Raw genomic sequence first — 21,109 nt, 5'->3', positions numbered from 1 at the left:
GTGTTGAAAGTAACAGATGCAGTCCAGTTACACAGAAGCACACTAACACATGCTCAATCAGTGCAGCTGCCAGTCTACTCAGGAGTGTTTTACTGTAACTGCTGGGACATATAATGAAGCAAACAGAGGCTCAATGACGAGATACAAAGGTTCTGTACGATGTGTTCAACAAGGGTGAAAGTAAGAATTCAGAAAAACAAACTTTAATATACTGGACAGTAATCAGTACCTTGAGACAGAATCAACGCAATATAATTTAATTAAAACTCCTCCACCACGTTCAATTCCATTTTCCTAATTGTGCTGTGTGAATTTAGATTTATTTAGACTCGACTATAAACATCCACTTTTAATGGTAATTTAAATCAAAAGAAAATGTACATGAATTATTTTACATTATAAAATTATGCAAATATATACTCAAATGCAGACAATAACCAGCTCCAGAATATTTTTGCCACAGTTCCACTATAATGTAGCTCTAAAATGGAGTATGCATGACTCTCAGGCTGAAATGTAGTTGTGCCACAGCTGTTGCATAGAAGGCTAATGGGAACATCAGTTCTCTGATTTATGCTGGATGCCTTCATAACTTTGAAGTAGAAATCTGTTTTAGTTCATATTATTTACATTTTTCAAAGCACCATTCTCCTCTGCTGCCCTAGATATTCTGTTCTCAATGGGCATGAAAAAAGCAGCACAATTGCTCAATTGATCTCACTGTGACACGGTTTTGAATTAGTGTCCGTAACTTCTTTGCATCTCAAGACAGGATTAGCTTTGGTCTTTTTTGCCATTATGAGACCTATCTGAGGTCAAGGTATCTGAGGAAAGGGCAGTGCTCCTAACTTTTGATCACATTCTGTTGTGCAGGTGTTATTGTTGAGTGGTGCTGGCAAATTAGGCTGCAGTAACCCGTGCGCTGAGGCTCCACCATCTGGTTGAGCGAACAGTTGTGTTTCAAGTCCAGTCAGCCGCACTTCTTTCTCTTCCAAAGTCTTTTTTAGAAGGAATATTTTTTCTTGCTGCTGTGACAATTGAGTAGACAGCTCAAGGACAAGACGTATTCGACTTTTATCTCCAACACTAAACTCACGAGGTTCAATGTCATCGCTGCTGAAATCTTCTTTGAAATGCGTATGGTTGGATCTTTGTTCTGTAAAATTATGAAAGGTAATAAACATAGTAATCTGATTGGTGACATTTTCAATACAGAAAATCTTCTGATTCTGTGCTGTTGATAAGGATGCTGGTCCACTGGTAGTGTGATTTTATAAATGACCCCTTACATGTCCTCAGTCACTATTATAGAGTTACACTTCAGGACCCCGGAAAGTTTAAGGGTCGCACCCACTGTGGAACGATACCGCTGACTTCTCGAGTTTGTAGAGTCGGGGGCCTGGCCGCCAAACGTGAGTCTTTGGTGTTATAGGGATGCATGTGTGGAGCCCCTAGCCAAAGACCCTTGAAAAGCAGGTGAAAGGTGATTGGCCTTGGGAGAGAGGGGAGTTGTGACAGATTGCATCATGATGCTGCTTTAAAAATTTAAGTTAAAAATTCCTCTTTCGTGGTCCAGTTAAGAACATAAGAACATAAGAAATAGGAGCAGGAGTAGGCCACACAGCTCCTCGAGCCTGCTCCGCCATTTAATACGATCATGGCTGATCTGATCATGGTCTCAGGTCCACTTCCCTGCCCGCTCCCCATAACCCCTTATCGATTAAGAAACTGTCTATCTCTGTCTTAAATTTATTCAATGACCCAGCTTCCACAGCGCTCTGAGGCAGCGAATTCCACAGATCCACAATCCTCTCAGAGAAGAAATTTCTCCTCATCTCAGTTTTAAATGGGTGGCCCCTTATTCGAAGATTATGCCCCCTAGTTCTAGTTTCCGCTATCCGTGGAAACATCCTCTCTGCATCCATCTTGTCAAGCCCCCTCATAATCTTATACGTTTCGATAAGATCACCTCTCATTCTTCTGAATTCCAATGAGTAGAGGCCCAACCTAGTCAACCTTTCCTCATAAGTCAACCCCCTCATCTCCGGAATCAACCTAGTGAAGCTTCTCTGAAATATGGAAACCAAAACTGTACGCAGTATTCCAGATGTGGCCTCACCAATACCCTGTATAACTGTAGCAAGATTTCCCTGCTGTTATACTCCATCCCTTTTGCAATAAAGGCCAAGATTCCATTGGCCTTCCTGATCACTTGCTGTCCCTGCATACTAACCTTTTGTGTTTCATGCACAAGTACCCCCAGGTCCCGTTGTACTGCAGCACTCCACAATTTTTCTCCATTTAAATAATAACTTGCTCTTTGATTTTTTTTCTGCCAAGGTGCATAAGCTCACACTTTCCATAATTATACTCCATCTGCCAAATTTTTGCCCACTCACTTAGCCTGTCTGTGTCCTTTTGCAGATTTTTTGTGTCTTCCTCACACATTGTTTTTCCTCCCATCTTTATATCATCAGCAAACTTGGCTACGTTACACTTGGCCCTTTCTTCCAAGTCATTAACATAGATTGTAAATAATTGGAGTTCCTGCACTGATCCCTGCGGCATTCCACTAGTTACTGATTGCCAACCAGAGAATGAACCATTTATCCCGACTCTGTTTTCTGTTAGTTAGCCAATCCTCTATCCATGCTAATAAATTACCCCCAACCCCGTGAACTTTTATCTTGTGCAGTAACCTTTTATGTGGCACCTTGTCAAATGCCTTCTGGAAGTCCAAATACACCACATCCACTGGTTCCCCTTTATCCACCCTGTTTGTTACATCCTCAAAGTAGTCCAGCAAATTTGTCAAACATGACTTCCCCTTCATAAAGCCATGCTGACTCTTCCTGACTGAATTATGTTTTTCCAAATGTCCTGCTGCTGCTTCTTTAATAATGGACTCCAACATTTTCCCTACCACAGATGTTAGGCTAACTGGTCTATAGGTTCCTGCTTTTTGTCTGCCTCCTTTTTTAAATGGGGGTGTTACTTTTGCAGTTTTCCAATCTGCTGGGACCTCCCCAGAATCCAGGGAATGTTGGTAAATTACAACCAATTATTATCGCTGCTGCTACTTCTCTTAAGACCCTAGGATGCAAGTCATCAGGTCCAGGGGATTTATCCTCCTTTAGTTCCATCATCTTACTGAGTACCACCTCCTTAGTGATTGTGATTGTGTTAAGTTCCTCCCCTCCTATAGCCCCTTAACTATCCACTGTTGGGATATTGTTTGTGTTGAGAATAGCAGGAAGGGGGTACTGAAGTTGCATGTTCAGCCATGAACTCATTGAATGGCGGTGCAGGCTAGAAGGGCTGAATGGCCTACTCCTGCACCTATTTTCTATGTTTCTATGTCCTCTACCATAAAGACTGATACAAAATATTTGTTCAGTTTCTGCCATCTCCATGTTCCCCATTACTAATTCCCTGGTTTCGTCCTCTAAGGGACCAACATTTACTTTAGCCACTCTTTTCCTTTTTATATACCTATGGAAACACTTGCTATCTGTTTTTATATTTTATGCTAGTCTATCTACCTTTTCTTAATCATTTTTTTTAGTCATTCTTTGCTGGCTTTTAAAAGCTTCCCAATCTTCTGTCCTCCCACTAGTTTTGGCCATTTTGCATGCCCTTGTTTTTAATTGAATACCGTCCTTTATGTTTTTGGTTAGCCATGGATGGCGATCTTTTCTTTTACTCCCTTTCCTCCTCACTGAAATGTATTTTTCTTGAGAGTTGTGAAATATCTCCTTAAATGTACACCACAGTTCAGCAACTGTACTACACTTTAATCTATTTTCCCAGTCCACTTTACCCAACTCTGCCCTCATACCTTTGTAGTCTCCTTTATTTAAGCTTAGTACGCTGGTTTGAGATGCAACTTTCTCGCCTGCCATCTGAATTTGAAATTCAACCATGCTATGATCACTCTTTCCGAGGGGATCCTTTTATAGGAGATTGTTTATTAATCCTGTCTCGTTACACAGGACCAGATCTAAGATAGCCTGTCTTCTGGAGCGGTTGACCTTGGAATGAACTAACAGGTTGGCATCAATTCCACCGGTTACGGCCAGGTACACCTAGTGATACCAGATGTATCTGTGATGATATAGATCTCTACGGAGGAGCAGAGAGCGGGAACTCCCAATATAGGGAGCCCCTGTCCCCATCGCCATCCCCATCCCCATCAGGTCATTCACAAAAATGTGACTTAAGGCTGGGACCCAGCTTATCCGAGTCTGGTCAAGTTTGCAGCTGTTCTGCCAGACTTCCACCCAACTAACGGCAGGAGTCCACTTGAATGACAACAGATTTGTGGGTCAATATTTTTTTTCTGCTTCCCCCTTTTCTCCCCTACACTTTAGAAAGCACTGGTTTATGCTGGGGTACAGTTCCATGGAGGCTGGCAATATGCCAGTAACACCAACAAGTGGTAATTCTTTATGTTTGGGTCTAGACAGCAAGCATTTATAGGTTATTTGATTGTGGGAGGCATCACAGTTGATGCAATGCACCACAGCTGATGCTGATCCAATATCCACAACATGCATACTTGCCAACAGGTGATACTGGGTAGCATACAGCTGTGGGAAGCCCAGCTGGTGGGTTACTTGGGTTTATATATAGAGGAATAGAATATAAAAGCAAAGAGATCATGCTGGAACTTTATAAATCACTGGTTTGACCTCAGTTGGAGTAGTGTGGATAATTCTGGGCAGCACACTTAAGGAAAGATGTAAAGGCCTTAGAAAAGTCACAGAGGAAGTTTACCAGGATTTTACCAGGGATGAAGGAACTCAATTATGAGGAGAGGTTGGAAAGTTCTCCATGGAACACAGAAGATTAAGAGATGACCTAATAGAGGTTTTCAAGATGATGAAAGATTTTGATAGAGTAGATAGAGAAAAATTATTCCCTCTGGTGAGCAGATCAATAACCAGAGATCCTACGTTTAAAATCATTGGAAAAATATCTAGAGGGGAGAGGAGGAGAACATTTTTCATTCAGAGAGTTGTGGGGATCTGGAACGCTCTACCTGAAAAGGTGTTGGAAACTGATTCCATAAATAATTTTAAAAGGGAGTTGGACAGGTACTTGAAGATGAGGAACTTACAGGGATATGAACAAAAGGTGGGAATGTGGGGCGAAACATGACTGCCCTTTCAAAGTGCCAGCACATGCATGATGGGCAAATGGCCTCCTTCTGTGCTGTAAGTTTCTATGACTCTATAAATACTTTTACTCTTTGCTTGATCACCTCCTGGTAGTGATGCAGCTATGACCACATACTCTGTTACCTTACTCTTGGGGATCACTGTAGTACTACTGCAGCATATCCTCTGAAGGTGTCCTGTTTTCTACTCATCCTTGTGTTTCTGTCAGCACTTCTCTCCTTTACCTGCCCCTGCTCTCCTCCTTGTTTTCACCTCCTCTTCACTCCTGCTTCTGCTACGTATCCTATTCCTGTTTCCCATCACATTCCTCTCCTTGTGCTTCCCCTCCCGTTGTTCCCCTTCCCTACCACCTCTTCAGTTTTACTTCCTGTTCTCTTTCTTGACCCCCCTTTCATCTTCCCCTTCGTAATCCTTGTTTCCCTTCTCTGCCTTCTGCTGTTCCCCCTTTTCCCTTAAAATTCTTGAAGACTCTCCACATAAGACTCCACACTTTGCTACGTCCATCTTCCCTATTCATTCTTTCTCCAACCCTCATCAGCCATTCACCTTTTCTCCCATCTGGCCATAGCTTTGTCTCCAGATTCCTTCAGCTTTCCCCATGGGCAGCCCATCTCACCCATAACCAGAAGGCTTTCTTAGTCATAATGGCTGACGTTCCCAGTGTCCTGGAGGAATTTGGGGTGGAAAGTGTTTCTGCTGGATTTTGCTTTTTCCTGGCTTCATTGAGAAATTCATTCCCCCCCACCCCTCTTCACCCTGATGTTACTTTTGAAAGTGGAACTGGTGAGATGCTTGGTTTCCCAGCATACGACCAGGAGGCACACATGGACCTACAAGGGCTATACGTATCTCAACTGCAACTGATCTAAGAGCAGTTGATTGTCATTTGGTGAGCAGCACAGGAGCAATGAATAGGCCTGCGTGAAATATTGGGAGACAGGTCAGACCACACTTAACCCCTCCACTGAAGTGCCGAGGTGCCAGACTGAAATCCTATTGTCCCCATGGGCTGGCCACCAATGATCTAAATGGCCCCTCCCTGGGATTTGTGGGCGAGCGGGCAGAAGTCTTGTCTTACCTCACTTCAACCAGTAGAGTGGATCTTTCAAACTTCTAGGCTCTGGATTCCAGATAGTGGAAAGGTATCATCACTATCTTGCACAGTGCAAAATATTCAGTATGAATTATTTAATATTAGAGTGAATATTTGTACTTGAAGCAATATTCCCTTTTTTTTGAAGAATCTGCACAGAATGGGGAATATCATTGTTAAGGAGTATGTTTGGGAATCCATTGTCTGCGTTAGCCCTTTGTAATCTTCCCTAACATATCCTTAACCCCATTCTCAATAGAGCAGCAATTTGTGCGCCAATGCAATGCATGTGGAAAATAGTTTAATGCCAATTCATGCCAAATTGTGAGCCATATTCTGTTGTGGTCCCAAATTGATTAGGAGCTTTTTTATATTAAATTGGGTTCGGTAGGCAGAGACATGTTTAACAAGGACACAGATATATCAGGATTCTTGTAGCTGTTAGCCTAAACAGTCACTCTGGTGTTGCTGCTTTAGTGGTTGGAAGTGGCGAGTAGCGGAGGTCAGAAACAGCATGGAGCAGAGGTCGGAATTGGTGTGGAACGGAGGTCGGAAGCGGCGAGGAATGGAGTTTGGAAGCGATGAGGGTGTGGAATTCATAGTACGCAATGTGAGCCTCATGACCTCATAGCCTCGCTATTGGCCCGTGCTGCACCTTCCCTTGGTCTTGTCCATGCTGCTCCTCCTCTGGACTCCGACCTCTCCGCTCTTCCGTGCCTCGTCCGGCCTCTCCTCTCCGCTTCCGATCTCCAGACCTCACCGGTCCCGACCTCCAAGGAAGGAAGGAGGACAGTATGAGTATGTTTGAGTTTGCGTGTATGTATTGGCACATGCAGCGGAGCCTGGTCTCTAGTCTTCTTGGATCCCCTTGCCACTGGACCAAGACCTTGCTCCGTCAAGCCCGTGTGGTGGCTGGTGTGCAACGGTCACCCCATGTTAAAAGAATTCACGCACAGGCATCTTCCAACATTTAAAATGAGTTCATCAGTCAGCTGAGTACTCATTTTTAGTGTGGAAGCAAGTCATCCTCGACCCCGAGGGACTGCCTATGATGATGATGATCTCTCGATAACCTGGGCCACTGAGGCCAATTTTAATACGCTGCTTGTGATCAGCCAACTCAGAAACTGTCGATATGGCTCATTGGATAGTGCATTTATCCACTAAGCCATTGAGAGAGCTTGTAGTTCAGGCACTGAGATTAAGATGTTTCATGGGTATTATTACCCACACATCCTGCCTCACAATTTCCTGATGCAATGTTTCAGCTGCTCTGTCCCCAGCACCACATTACGTCAAGTGTCCGCAAATCAAAGTTAAACTGCAAATTAAATATGGAGGGAAACAAAATAACTAAAATTGTTCCCATTGCAGCAAAATACAACAGGCGTGACTGAGTCAAGCATTTCATGAGAGTGAGGTAAAATCAATTCTTGGCAATGATACAAGACTCTAATTATAAGGAAGTGGTATAGAAAATCAGAACAATTATGTGTAAAAGTTCAGATATACAGAGCATTCCTATTCAAGTCATCTTTTAAGAATAGCTATTTTTCAGATTTTTTTCCCCAAAAGGAGTATCATTGCTCAGTTTAATTTCTTGTTGATGTGACTGGATTTGAAGTTGATGCTGTATTTGTATTATCTGTTAGACATTTATCTTACATTTGTGTCCAATTGTGTTTTGTAGAAGTTTTAAAAAGAAAGAACCTGCATTTTTATATAGCGCCTTTCACAACCTCAATGTAATAATGAGGAAATACTTTTGTAATCACTATTGTTACACAGGTAATTATGGCGCCCAATATGCACACAGCAAGGTCCCACAAATAGTAATGAGATAAATAACCAGATAATCTGTTTTAGTGATATTAGTTGAAGGGTAAATGTTGGCTAGGACCAGGAGAATTTCCCTGCTTTTCTTTTAATGGTATGGTGGGATATTTTACATCCACCTGAAGGAGCAGATATGGCCTCTCTTTAACATCTAGCCAGCCACTGCAGAGCAGTCCCAAAGGACTGCTCTGCAGTGGCTGGCTAGATGATGTATTCAACCCCTGGAGTGCAGCTTGAACCTGTGACCATTTGACTCAGAGGCATAAGTGCTGCACTGAGCCAAGGCTGACACACCTACACTATCTATCTAGAGATGCATATAAAGAAGCAGATTAAATTATTTATTATTTACATTCTTTATTTTTCTTGAATAATTTAATTCAAAGTTTTATCTGCTGATAGCTGTTTTCCAATTTGGAACTGCCATTTTTATGCCATTTCATTAGGCCAAGATACCTCTCAACTATTCTGCTGCCAACATCTCCCCACCTCTACGAAAACTGAAATCAGTGAGAAGTGTTAGTGCATAGTAACATCCAGTTCAAAGATCACACTGTGATGCAGGTTTTTTTCAACCAAGGCATAAAAGGAGAGGCTGAGTGTTGGCCAGTCACTTCCTACTGTCCGGTAGTCAATAAGGGACTCACCCCAAGGAAGACAAACAAGATTCCCAGGGGATAAGGAATGAACGGCGGAGAGTATGGGGCAGGGGCACTAGAATCTATGACATACACAGTACTGAAGAAGAGATACTCAGAGCATGATGTGCACACGGACACTACAACGTGACCAGACACAACATTTCCACAGGAGAACAAGTAAAATTGGAACGACCTGGCAGCTCCTCAGTACAGAGGGCCAAAGGCCCTGAGAGAAAAGTATACATACAACTCGTATAAACACAAAACAACCATCCCAAGCACAACATAACAACCCCCCACTTACCTCAGTACAGCCCATCTCAAAATAATATCACAAAGTGTCAAGGCACTCAATCATCCCTTATTATGCAAAGTAAAATTCTAACTGTCAGGATGTGCAGTGGGTTATGATTGAAATAGATGGCCCGAGTTTCACCCAAAATTGGGCCTCAGGCCTCATTAGTATATTACCAGCAAGCTGCAAATGCTCAGAGGCGTTTGAAAGAACAAATTTCAGCTGGCTCCCTCAGTGGTAGCAGCCGTTAAGTAGGTCGTGGTAGGGAGAAGAACAGAAATGGGCGTTAATGTGCCTGTAGCAGCCCCGAGGAGTGCTGTGCGGCTTGGAGGAGGACTGCTCCACATAAAGAAATGTTTTAAAATATGTACTTACAGCACCTGGGTGCTTGAATGTCACCCAACCCAATATGAGGTAAGGCATACACCAGGCATTCTTGGGGCATGGTCTTGTTTTGACCCAAAATTGGTCCTTTTTGCCCCTATTTTCTGCCTGGAAAACATACACCATGAAGACTAATTTCTCCCCCAGTGACTCCATAAACTATGCATGGAAATGCGAACTTTCATAAGACGTATGTGATAACACATCTAAATATACAATGATCTTACAAAATGTCTTTGTGGATGTATCTTAATCATTCAATGTCTTCATCATCATCATAGGTGGTCCCTCGAATGAGGATGACTTGCTTCCACACCAAAAGGGTTGAGTTCATGGATGTTTCAATGAAGGACCCGATGTTCCAGTCCTGAACTTCTCCAGTTGAGGGAGTAGAAGATGCCTGTGCGTGGACTTTTTTTTAACATGTGGTGACCGTTGCACATCAGCCACCACACGGGCTTGACAGAGCTAGGCCTTTATCTAGTGGCAAGGGTTAACCAGGACGACTGGAGACCTACAATGTCTTCAGAAAACATACGTGAGTGTACACCTATATGCAAGTTGTTTTCATATCTTCACACCCTTCCCTTGGATAATAGTGTGAAGTAGTGGAAGGATACACAGGCTGATTAACAGTCTGCAACGTGAACATTCCTTCCATAGCTGCAACCACTTTTATACAACCGATAGGGTGGTTAGTCCTATATGGCAGAAGTGTTTTATGGACTCCTACTACCCATACGATGAGGGGAGCCGCTAACACCCACCAGCCACCTGTATCCCGCTAGATGTCGACCCAGGTTCAGTGCTAGTCTGCACTCACTGGCACTATCTGTAATGGGTTTCGAACTCTGCACCTTCTGACTCAGTGGCAGAAATGCTACCAGTAAGTCAAAGGCTCACTCCACCTATGTGTACAATACTTCATAAATTATGTATATGAATCTACAGCTGTATGAATGTACCAGCTTCATAACATGCAAATGTACATTTGTTAAAAACCCAAAGAAAATGGAAATAAATTCAGAATTTAAGGAACAACAATTCGGGGGAGGTAGATTATAAGGATTACTCAAGATAAAGCCTTAACTTAGAGTATTACTTCAACATTGTTTAAATTGTTTTTATTGTCCTTAGTTATCTTGAATTTAAAATAAAATAATCTCTGGCTTCATTCATATAGCTGTTGTTGCAAAACATTGTGACAGAAAAAGCCCTGTAATCAAATCGGAATTCACGACCTGGCAGAGTGCCATTTATAGTAGCGGTTTGCATGACCAAAGCCAGTACTGGTTTTAAATTATAAACAAAGAAAGCATCCACAGACCACAAAACATCATATACAGAGACAGATAATCACGGGATGCATTTACCAGCGCAGTCATGCATAAAGCTGTGGAACTGGTTCAGACACTGCGAGGCATTGCGTCCACTGGCCTTAAATAGTGCTAAGTGCACTTAGTCCTTGCATGAACAAGCATTGGACAGGTGCAGACCAAACGGAAGTGCTGTGGCTACAAACTCTCTCCAGATGACATCTTGTCACTGATTCCTGATCACAATGGATGCTCTGTGAAATACACTGTTGTTTCTGGAAGGTTCAATCAAATATAGCTCAATCTAACACAGCTCTTGATATTCAAAGAGCATGTGAACACAACCTGCTGCTTTAATGTGTTAATGAGTATTTTTGCTGTGAGTGTTTACGCGGAAATCTGGTTGCTGTTGAAATTGGTGATTTTTAAAAAATTCATTTCATGCTTTTTCTACTGTTGGTAATTAAAAAAAAACTTTTCTTAGCTTGTTTCATACTCTAAGTTTTGTTGAGGATTTGCTGCAATTTAATTAGGCTTCTAATTTTGGGCTGTACCGGTAAATTCACCAATCTCATGCTCCCAGTGGGGAGCTGTACTCAAAGAGACGAGTCGGAAAATCAACGCAACAGTGTTGTGGCTCTATCTGCGAACCATGTTCCCTTTAAGCGCAGTTCCCCACTGGGAGCATACGATCGGTATCCTTTATATTTTGTCCGCTAAATTCAGGTTTAAAAAAAATCACATGAAATCCATTGCGCACAAATATGTGCGTTTTCAGATCAAAATACAACAAAATATTTGCAATCAAATTTTGGGTTTAATGGACAGAGCAACTTTGGAAGGAATTAATTCAAATCCTTCATAAATGTTTGGGCTCAATTTTGGCCCAGCCCGTTTTTTAGCACGCTTACCCGAGTTGCACCGCTTCAGTACGTCAGGAGATGCTCCAGAAAAAATTTTTCCAACTTTCGCCGCTGTCTGGCCTCTTCTCTGCAGCCGTGCAGCATGGCCAGTCGCCTCGGGGGGGGGGGGGCGGGGGGGGAGGTGGAGCCTGCATTCTGCGCTGGATAATGTGCCGGGAAGTCTGTGCATGCACGGTGGAAAAAAATGATGGCCACGCGTGCGCAGTAATGCTCCGAGTCTGCGTGCCTTCCGTGCTGCAGATATGAGGAGCCCTCGCATGAAGTGCGGTCTTCAGGGCTGGTTCCACGGGCCTCTGTTTGCAGTGCGATAAGCCAGGACGGTCATACTGACCAGGGCTGCACTGAACAAACCTCACCATACACCCGAGTCTTATCCAGCCTGCCTCTGAGCTGAGGGCAGTCTCTCGGTGCTGGGCACGACACTGCTGCAGACGTGCAAACAAACCTGACTTCAAAAGCAACTAACAGTAAGTATTTTATTCTGAAGATTCTTAATCGGAGTTGCTTTTAATTCTGATCAGTCTAGTGTTGCATGTCCTGATACTGGAGCTGAGTGTGCAGGGAAGGTGTGATCACCACACACAGGCAGCAGATCACAGAGTTCCTCTTCTCCCAAACCAGCCTCTCCGTTGAATTGCTCCCTCCCGTCCCTAGCCCAGGCCAAGTGGCCTCCCGGTGCGTTCTCCCACCCCTAGCCCAGGCCGAGTGGCCTCCTGCACCAGCCCGCTGCCTTCTCGGGCTGAGTGCAGAAAGGTGAATTGGAGTTTGATGCTGAAGGTAGGACTTTAATTTTTAATTTCTTCTTATTTTAATTGTGGGAAGGAAGGATGGTTTTGCAAATCTGTTCCCTAAGGCTTGGTTGGTTCAGGTCCAGGTCCTCTCCACTTCCCGCCCCTATCCCAGGCCGAAAGGCCTCCGATTTACCTACCTGTGCCAATTTTTTTAACTCTCCACAAGGGTTTTCTCGAGTGGCCACATATGCTGGCCTAAGTAGAAATGGAGTACTATTAGCTGGTCAAAGTTGCCTAAATAGCCAGAACTGGCGCAGGTGGCTAGTAATGTCCCCTTTTGAGAGAAAAAAAAACAACCTAATAAAACGTAACTAAGTGAGTTACGCTGGTGCAAATTGATTGGGGAAACTGTGGATTTTTAAGTTAGGCCAGAACATCCAAAAACATCAGAGCAAATACTGGGGAAAATTGAGCCCTTTACAACTATCTTTAAAAAGTATAATGCTAAAAAGAGTTAACATAGAGCATTATCTGCATCCTCAATATCTACACCCCATGGAACTTCATTCAGCCATCTGTATATAATACAGGTGGATGAAAGAGCACTTTAAATACACCTTCACCTACCCATTAGTATGGAGAAAACATGATGTGCTCTACGTGCCAAACAGGGAAAGCAGCTGTGTGTGTTGCACCTGAACTGCCATAATGCTCATGTTGATGTTTCCGTGTTTTATTGGGCTCAATTCTAATTTTAGAATTTGTTTTTTTGGGAACAAATGTGGAATTGAATTCTAAAATCAGAATGCTTAACTAACTGTATTCTATTCAAATTTGTGGGGCTGATTTCCATCTCGCTACCAGTAATTGAGGTGGTAGTGAGATGAAAATCAGGAAAATAAATGTTGACTTACTGCTGGAAGTCTGCCCATTCCAATTTTTGGCCTGACCTCGATTTAGCCAGCCAGCGCCACAACCAGAAACAGGTAGGGCCCTACTAAAATGTTCAAACAGGTGTCAACCAATGTTGTCCGATGTCCCCAGTGCCAATCAGTGCTGCCACTGGTACTTCCTCCACCTGCCCACAAGCCATGGCCGCTAAAGGTCAGCAAGCAGCCATTATAGTGCCATTTAAAGGGATACTCACTTGCTGTAACTTTAAACGTTGCAATGGTTTTGGAGATGTCCAAATGCTAGTAATGTTTTGCAGATTTTGGCTGCTTAGATGATTTTAAAGCACTTGTAGTGGCTGTACAACCTGGTGAAATCTGGCAACGTGGGAATCCTTCTGACAATTCCACTCTGGCTAGAGGAAGAGGAGCAGCAGCAACAGGAGGAAGGAGCAAATAAAGCTGGAGCTGGAGCTTGCAACTACAGGAGGTCCAGATGCAAGAAGGTACTTACCTGAGGAGCAATGCATAAGGAGGTCTCTCTAGGAAGGCTGGCACATAGTTCTGTTACCTCTTACAAGACCTGCAACTCACTGCCACAGCTATTTTTAAAAAATTTGTTCCTGGGATGCAGGTGTCGCTGGCAAGCCCAGTATTTACTGCCCATTCCTAATTGCCCTTGAGAAGGTGGTGGTGAGCTGCCTTCTTGAACCACTGCAGTACTTGTGGTGAAGGTACTCCCGCAGTGCTGTTAGGGAGGGAGTTCCAGGATTTTGACCCAGTGATGATGAAGAAACGGCGATATATTTCCAAGTCAGAATGGTGTGTAACTTGGAGGGGAACTTACAGGTGATGGTGCTGCCCTTGTCCTTTTAGGTAGTAGACTTTGCGGGTTTGGGAAGTGTTGCTGAAATAGCCTTGCCAAGTTACTACAGTCATGTCGACATCGCCACCCTAAGCGAGACCCGGCGGGCAGGGGAAGGCCAGCTCAAGGAACAAGGTGGAGGTTACAGCTTCTTCTGGAAAGGCAAACCTTTCACCATCAAGAACGAGCTGCTCGACCGCCTCAGAGACTCCCCCTGCGGGATTAGCGAACGCCTCATGACGCTTCGACTCACCCTATCCTGGAATCAGTTCGCCACAGTTATCAGTGCGTGTGCCCCACACTCGACACAACAGATGAGGCCAAAGAGGGATTTTACTCCAGCCTCGAACAGTCCCTATCCCGCATCCCTATGGATGACAAACTGATCCTCCTCGGCAACTTCAATGCCAGAGTCGGTAAAGACACAGACCTGTGGGGAGGCGTGAGCGGCAGAGAGGGGGTAGGGAAAACCAACTCCAGCGGTACCCTGATTCTGACAAAATGCCTAGAACATGACCTTGTCATCACTAACACCTTGTTTCACCAGAGGGACAAGTACAAGGCATCGTGGCAACACCCTCGCTCCAAACACTGGCACCTGCTCGACTACGTCATCGTTTGAGTCAGGGATCGCAAAGATGTGCATATCAGCTGCGCCATGACAGGAGCTGACAACTGCTGGATGAACCACCGCCTAATCTGTTCTGTCATCAACATCAATATAGCAGAAGCAGTGCCGCAAAAATATTAAAAATTACTACAGTGCATCTTATAGATGGTACACACTGCAGCCACGGAGCACCGGTGGTGCAGGGAGTGAATGTTTAAGATGGTGGATGGGGTTCCAATCAAGTGGGCTGCTTTGTCCTGGATGGTGACGAGCGTCTTGAGTGTTGCTGGAACGGCACTCATCCAGGCAAGTAGAGAGTATTCTATCACAATTTGACTTATGCCTTGTAGATGGTGGAAAGGCTTTGGGGAGTCAGGAGGTGAGAATGCCCAGCCTCTGACCTGCTCTTGTTGCCACTTTAGGAAGGATGTGAAGGCCTTAGAGGGGGTGCGGAAAAGATTTACTCGGACAGTGTCTGTGACCACTCCCAAAAAACCTTCTGGGCAGAAAAACCAGCGCACATTAAAAAATCAGCACAGAAAGATGCCATTGTTTTTAGGTGAAGTTTTGGAGGGAGTCAAGAAAACAAAGAATATGCATTATGAACCTTAATTTTTTCAAAGTCTAAAGGGAGAAAATGGAAGTCTAAAGCAGTTCTTTAATTTTTGATTTTTTTCAAAGTACCACGCCACCACTGAACGTCTCCTCACCGGCTCAAGGGTCGGCCGGCAGAATCGCTCCCTCATCCAGACACAGGGGCTCGAGGCTTAGTTTCAAAATAAGCTTGGGTGGGTGGGGGGGGCGGGGCCGGGGGGGCGGGGGATGTGGAAGCCGAACTCAAGAGATGAGAACGCTTAGACATATAGCAGCTTCAAAAGAAGCCAGGGGGATGGGGGGGTGTTGGATGCCGAACCCCTGTGTCCGGGCGAGGGAGCAATTCTGCCGACCGACCTTTGAGTCCGGTGAGGAGACTTTCGGTCGGTGGTAGGGTGGTATTTTGAAAAAAATATAAAATTAAAGAATTGAGTTAGACTTCGTTGCCCCAAAAGCCCAGCGGGAGATCGAGCCAGCGGCAGTTGGTGAGAGGGGAGCGACCTGTCAAAAGCCCAGCGGGAGATCGAGAGCCAGCGGCAGTTGGTGAGAGGGGAGCGACCTGTCAAAAGCCCAGCGGGAGATCGAGAGCCAGCGGCAGTTGGTGAGAGGGGAGCTACCTGTCAAAAGCCCAGCGGGAGATCGAGAGCCAGCAGCAGTTGGTGAGAGGGGAGCGACCTGTCAAAAGCCCAGCGGGAGATCGAGAGCCAGCGGCAGTTGGTGAGAGGGGAGCGACCTGTCAAAAGCCCAGCGGGAGATCGAGAGCCAGCGGCAGTTGGTGAGAGGGGAGCGACCTGTCAAAAGCCCAGCGGGAGATCGAGAGCCAGCGGCAGTTGGTGAGAGGGGAGCGACCTGTCAAAAGCCCAGCGGGAGATCGAGCCAGCGGCAGTTGGTGAGAGGAGAGCGACCTGTCAAAAGCCCAGCGGGAGATCGAGAGCCAGCGGCAGTTGGTGAGAGGGGAGCGACCTGTCAAAAGCCCAGCGGGAGATCGAGAGCCAGCGGCAGTTGGTGAGAGGGGAGCGACCTGTCAAAAGCGTACCGGTGCAGCTACAGCGGGAGAGAAAGCAAAATAGAAGTAGAAAGTAATCAAAAAGTGACGTCACAGCCAATGGGGTAAGTGATTGGCTGGTGTTTGGTGAGTAGCTTTTCTTTTATTTTTTATATCAGTAAGTGAACTATAACATTGTTATTACCAATTTAAGGGTATCTAAGGTTAAGACATGGCAGGAGAGCTCAGTCATGTGATATGCTCCTCCTGTACCATGTGGGAACTCGGGGACACTTCCGGTGTCCCTGACGACTACGTGTGTGGGAAGTGTATCCGCCTCGAGCTCTTGACGGTCCGCGTTGCGGAATTGGAGCTGAAGGTGGATTCACTCTGGAGCATCCACGATGCTGAGAATGACGTGAGTATCACGTGTAGTGAGTTGGTCTTACCGCAGGAGAAGGGTCCACAGCCAGATAGGGAATGGAAGACCAACAGGAAGAGCAGTGCAAGAAAGATAGTGCAGGAGTCCCCTATGGTCATCCCCCTGCAAAACAGATACACTGCTTTGAGTACTGTTGGGGAGGATGACTCATCAGGGGAGGGCAGCAGCAGCCAAGTTCATGGCACCGTAGGTGGCTCTGCTGCAAAGGAGGGCAGGAAAAAGAGTGGGAGCGCGATAGTGATAGGGGATTCGATGGTGAGGGGAATAGATAGGCGTTTCTGCGGACGCAACCGAGACTCCAGGATGGTATGTTGCCTCCCTGGTGCAAGGGTCAAGGATGTCTCGGAGCGGGTGCAGGACATTCTGAAATGGGAGGGAGAACAGCCAGTTGTCGTGGTGCACATTGGTACCAACGACATAGGTAAAAAAAGGGATGAGGTCCTACGAAAAGAATTTAAGGAGCTAGGAGCTAAATTAAAAAGTAGGACCTCAAAAGTAGTAATCTCGGGATTGCTACCAGTGCCACGTGCTAGTCAGAGTAGGAATCGCAGGATAGCGCAGATGAATACATGGCTTGAGCAGTGGTGCAGCAGGGAGGGATTCAAATTCTTGGGGCATTGGAACCGGTTCTGGGGGAGGTGGGACCAGTACAAACCGGACGGTCTGCACCTGGGCAGGTCCGGAACCAATGTCCTAGGGGGAGTGTTTGCTAGTGCTGTTGGGGAGGAGTTAAACTAATATTGCAAGGGGATGGGAACCTATACAGGGAGACAGAGGGAGACAAAAAGGAGGCAAAAGCAAAAGACAGAAAGGAGATGAGGAAAAGTGGAGGGCAGAGAAACCCAAGGCAAAGAACAAAAAGGGCCACTGTACAGCAAAATTCTAAAAGGACAAAGGGTGTTAAAAAAACAAGCCTGAAGGCTTTGTGTCTTAATGCAAGGAGTATCCGCAATAAGGTGGATGAATTAATTGTGCAAATAGATGTTAACAAATATGATGTGATTGGGATTACGGAGACGTGGCTCCAGGATGATCAGGGCTGGGAACTCAACATCCAGGGGTATTCAACATTCAGGAAGGATAGAATAAAAGGAAAAGGAGGTGGGGTAGCATTGCTGGTTAAAGAGGAGATTAATGCAATAGTTAGGAAAGACATTAGCTTGGATGATGTGGAATCTATATGGGTGGAGCTGCAGAACACTAAAGGGCAAAAATCGTTAGTGGGAGTTGTGTACAGACCTCCAAACAGTAGTAGTGATGTTGGGGAGGGCATCAAACAGGAAATTAGGAGTGCATGCAATAAAGGTGCAGCAGTTATAATGGGTGACTTTAATATGCACATAGATTGGGCTAGCCAAACTGGAAGCAATACGGTGGAGGAGGATTTCCTGGAATGCATAAGGGATGGTTTTCTAGACCAATATGTCGAGGAACCAACTAGGGGGGAGGCCATCTTAGACTGGGTGTTGTGTAATGAGAGAGGATTAATTAGCAATCTCATTGTGCGAGGCCCCTTGGGGAAGAGTGACCATAATATGGTGGAATTCTGCATTAGGATGGAGAATGAAACAGTTAATTCAGAGACCATGGTCCAGAACTTAAAGAAGGGTAACTTTGAAGGTATGAGGCATGAATTGGCTAAGATAGATTGGCTAATGATACTTAAGGGGTTGACTGTGGATGGGCAATGGCAGACATTTAGAGAACGCATGGATGAATTACAACAATTGTACATTCCTGTCTGGCGTAAAAATAAAAAAGGGAGGGTGGCTCAACCGTGGCTATCTAGGGAAATCAGGGATAGTATTAAAGCCAAGGAAGTGGCATACAAATTGGCCAGAAATAGCAGCGAACCTGAGGACTGGGAGAAATTTAGAACTCAGCAGAGGAGGACAAAGGGTTTGATTAGGGCAGGGAAAATGGAGTACGAGAAGAAGCTTGCAGGGAACATTAAGGCGGATTGCAAAAGTTTCTATAGGTATGTAAAGAGAAAGAGGTTAGTAAAGACAAATGTAGGTCCCCTGCAGTCAGAATCAGGGGAAGTCATAACGGGGAACAAAGAAATGGCAGACCAATTGAACAAGTACTTTGGTTCAGTATTCACTAAGGAGGACACAAACAACCTTCCGGATATAAAAGTGGTCAGAGGGTCTATTAAAGAGGAGGAACTGAGGGAAATCTTTATTAGTCGGGAAATTGTGTTGGGGAAATTGATGGGATTGAAGGCCGATAAATCCCCAGGGCCTGATGGACTGCATCCCAGAGTACTTAAGGAGGTGGCCTTGGAAATAGCGGATGCATTGACAGTCATTTTCCAACATTCCATTGACTCTGGATCAGTTCCTATCGAGTGGAGGGTAGCCAATGTAACCCCACTTTTTAAAAAAGGAGGGAGAGAGAAAGCAGGGAATTATAGACCGGTCAGCCTGACCTCAGTAGTGGGTAAAATGATGGAATCAATTATTAAGGATGTCATAGCAGCGCATTTGGAAAATGGTGACATGATAGGTCCAAGTCAGCATGGATTTGTAAAAGGGAGATCATGCTTGACAAATCTTCTGGAATTTTTTGAGGATGTTTCCAATAAAGTGGACAAAGGAGTACCAGTTGATGTGGTATATTTGGACTTTCAGAAGGCTTTCGACAAGGTCCCACACAGGAGATTAATGTGCAAAGTTAAAGCACATGGGATTGGGGGTAGTGTGCTGACGTGGATGGAGAACTGGTTGTCAGACAGGAAGCAAAGAGTAGGAGTAAATGGGTACTTTTCGGAATGGCAGGCAGTGACTAGTGGGGTACCGCAGGGTTCTGTGCTGGGGCCCCAGCTGTTTACATTATACATTAATGATTTAGACGAAGGGATTAAATGTAGTATCTCCAAATTTGCGGATGACACTAAGTTGGGTGGCAGTGTGAGCTGCGAGGAGGATGCTATGAGGCTACAGAGTGACTTGGATAGGTTAGGTGAGTGGGCAAATGCGTGGCAGATGAAGTATAATGTGGATAAATGTGAGGTTATCCACTTTGGTGGTAAAAACAGAGAGACAGACTATTATCTGAATGGTGACAGATTAGGAAAAGGGAAGGTGCAACGAGACCTGGGTGTCATGGTACATCAGTCATTGAAGGTTGGCATGCAGGTACAGCAGGCGGTTAAGAAAGCAAATGGCATGTTGGCCTTCATAGCGAGGGGATTTGAGTACAGGGGCAGGGAGGTGTTGCTACAGTTGTACAGGGCCTTGGTGAGGCCACACCTGGAGTATTGTGTACAGTTTTGGTCTCCTAACTTGAGGAAGGACATACTTGCTGTTGAGGGAGTGCAGCGAAGATTCACCAGACTGATTCCCGGGATGGTGGGACTGACCTATCAAGAAAGACTGAATCAACTGGGCTTGTATTCACTGGAGTTCAGAAGAGTGAGAGGGGACCTCATAGAAACGTTTAAAATTCTGACGGGTTTGGACAGGTTGGATGCAGGAAGAATGTTCCCAATGTTGGGGAAGTCCAGAACCAGGGGTCACAGTCTAAGGATAAGGGGTAAGCCATTTAGGACCGAGATAAGGAGAAACTTCTTCACCCAGAGAGTGGTGAACCTGTGGAATTCTCTACCACAGGAAGTAGTTGAGGCCAATTCACTAAATATATTCAAAAGGGAGTTAGATGAAGTCCTTAGTACTCGGGGGATCAAGGGGTATGGCGTGAAAGCAGGAAGTGGGTACTGAAGTTTCATGTTCAGCCATGAACTCGTTGAATGGCGGTGCAGGCTAGAAGGGCTGAATGGCCTGCTCCTGCACCTATTTTCTATGTTTCTATGTTTCTATGTCTTCAGTGAATGCCTAACTTCCCGTTCTAAGCAAGCCTATTGCGTATGCGCAGACGAAGGTGTGGTCCATACTAGGACGTCGACCTTGGTGAGTGTCATGTATGTACATGCTGTTTGTAGCCACCAGATGGTGTCATTGTTGGAGGCAACTGAGCAGCACGCACATTGGTGCTGCTCTGGTATAAAAAGGAGCCATTTTGTGAGTCAGGCACTTTGGGCCAAAATAAAGCAGAAGCAAGGTTGTACTTTGCTTAGTTAAACAGTACTCAGTAGACAGAGACATCCCCATGAACCGAAGCATGGTTAGCCCATGCAGTACTTAACATTTAGCAAAGCCAGATTGTGGAATATGCAGGACTTACCCTCTCCCTCGTGTGTGGGCCTAGCTTGCGCAGTGGTGGTTGCTTTTCTCCAGGCAGGACTGATCAAAGCAGCGACCCTCTCTTCCAAGGAGGTCAGTGGGTGCAGATTTGCTGGGCCTCCTCCTGTTTGAGTTATTTC

The 21,109-nt window shown here is 45.2% G+C and overlaps 1 protein-coding gene across 1 annotated transcript in view; it reads right to left on the bottom strand.

Moving 5' to 3' along the window:
- Positions 1-444: 444 nt before the first annotated feature.
- LOC139227240 (coiled-coil domain-containing protein 192-like) overlaps positions 445-21,109 on the bottom strand; it is a 104,995-nt gene continuing 84,330 nt past the window's right edge. Inside the window, exon 7 of the mRNA XM_070858266.1 lies at positions 445-1,156. Within this exon, the coding sequence (XP_070714367.1) occupies positions 816-1,156 (341 nt within the window). The 3' untranslated portion in view covers positions 445-815. The remainder of the gene's footprint in view (positions 1,157-21,109) is intronic.

The sequence above is a fragment of the Pristiophorus japonicus genome, chromosome 1 (assembly GCF_044704955.1).
Source record: "Pristiophorus japonicus isolate sPriJap1 chromosome 1, sPriJap1.hap1, whole genome shotgun sequence".
In the NCBI taxonomy this organism is placed as follows: domain Eukaryota; kingdom Metazoa; phylum Chordata; class Chondrichthyes; family Pristiophoridae; genus Pristiophorus; species Pristiophorus japonicus.
This window is presented reverse-complemented; position numbering and strand designations above follow the sequence as displayed.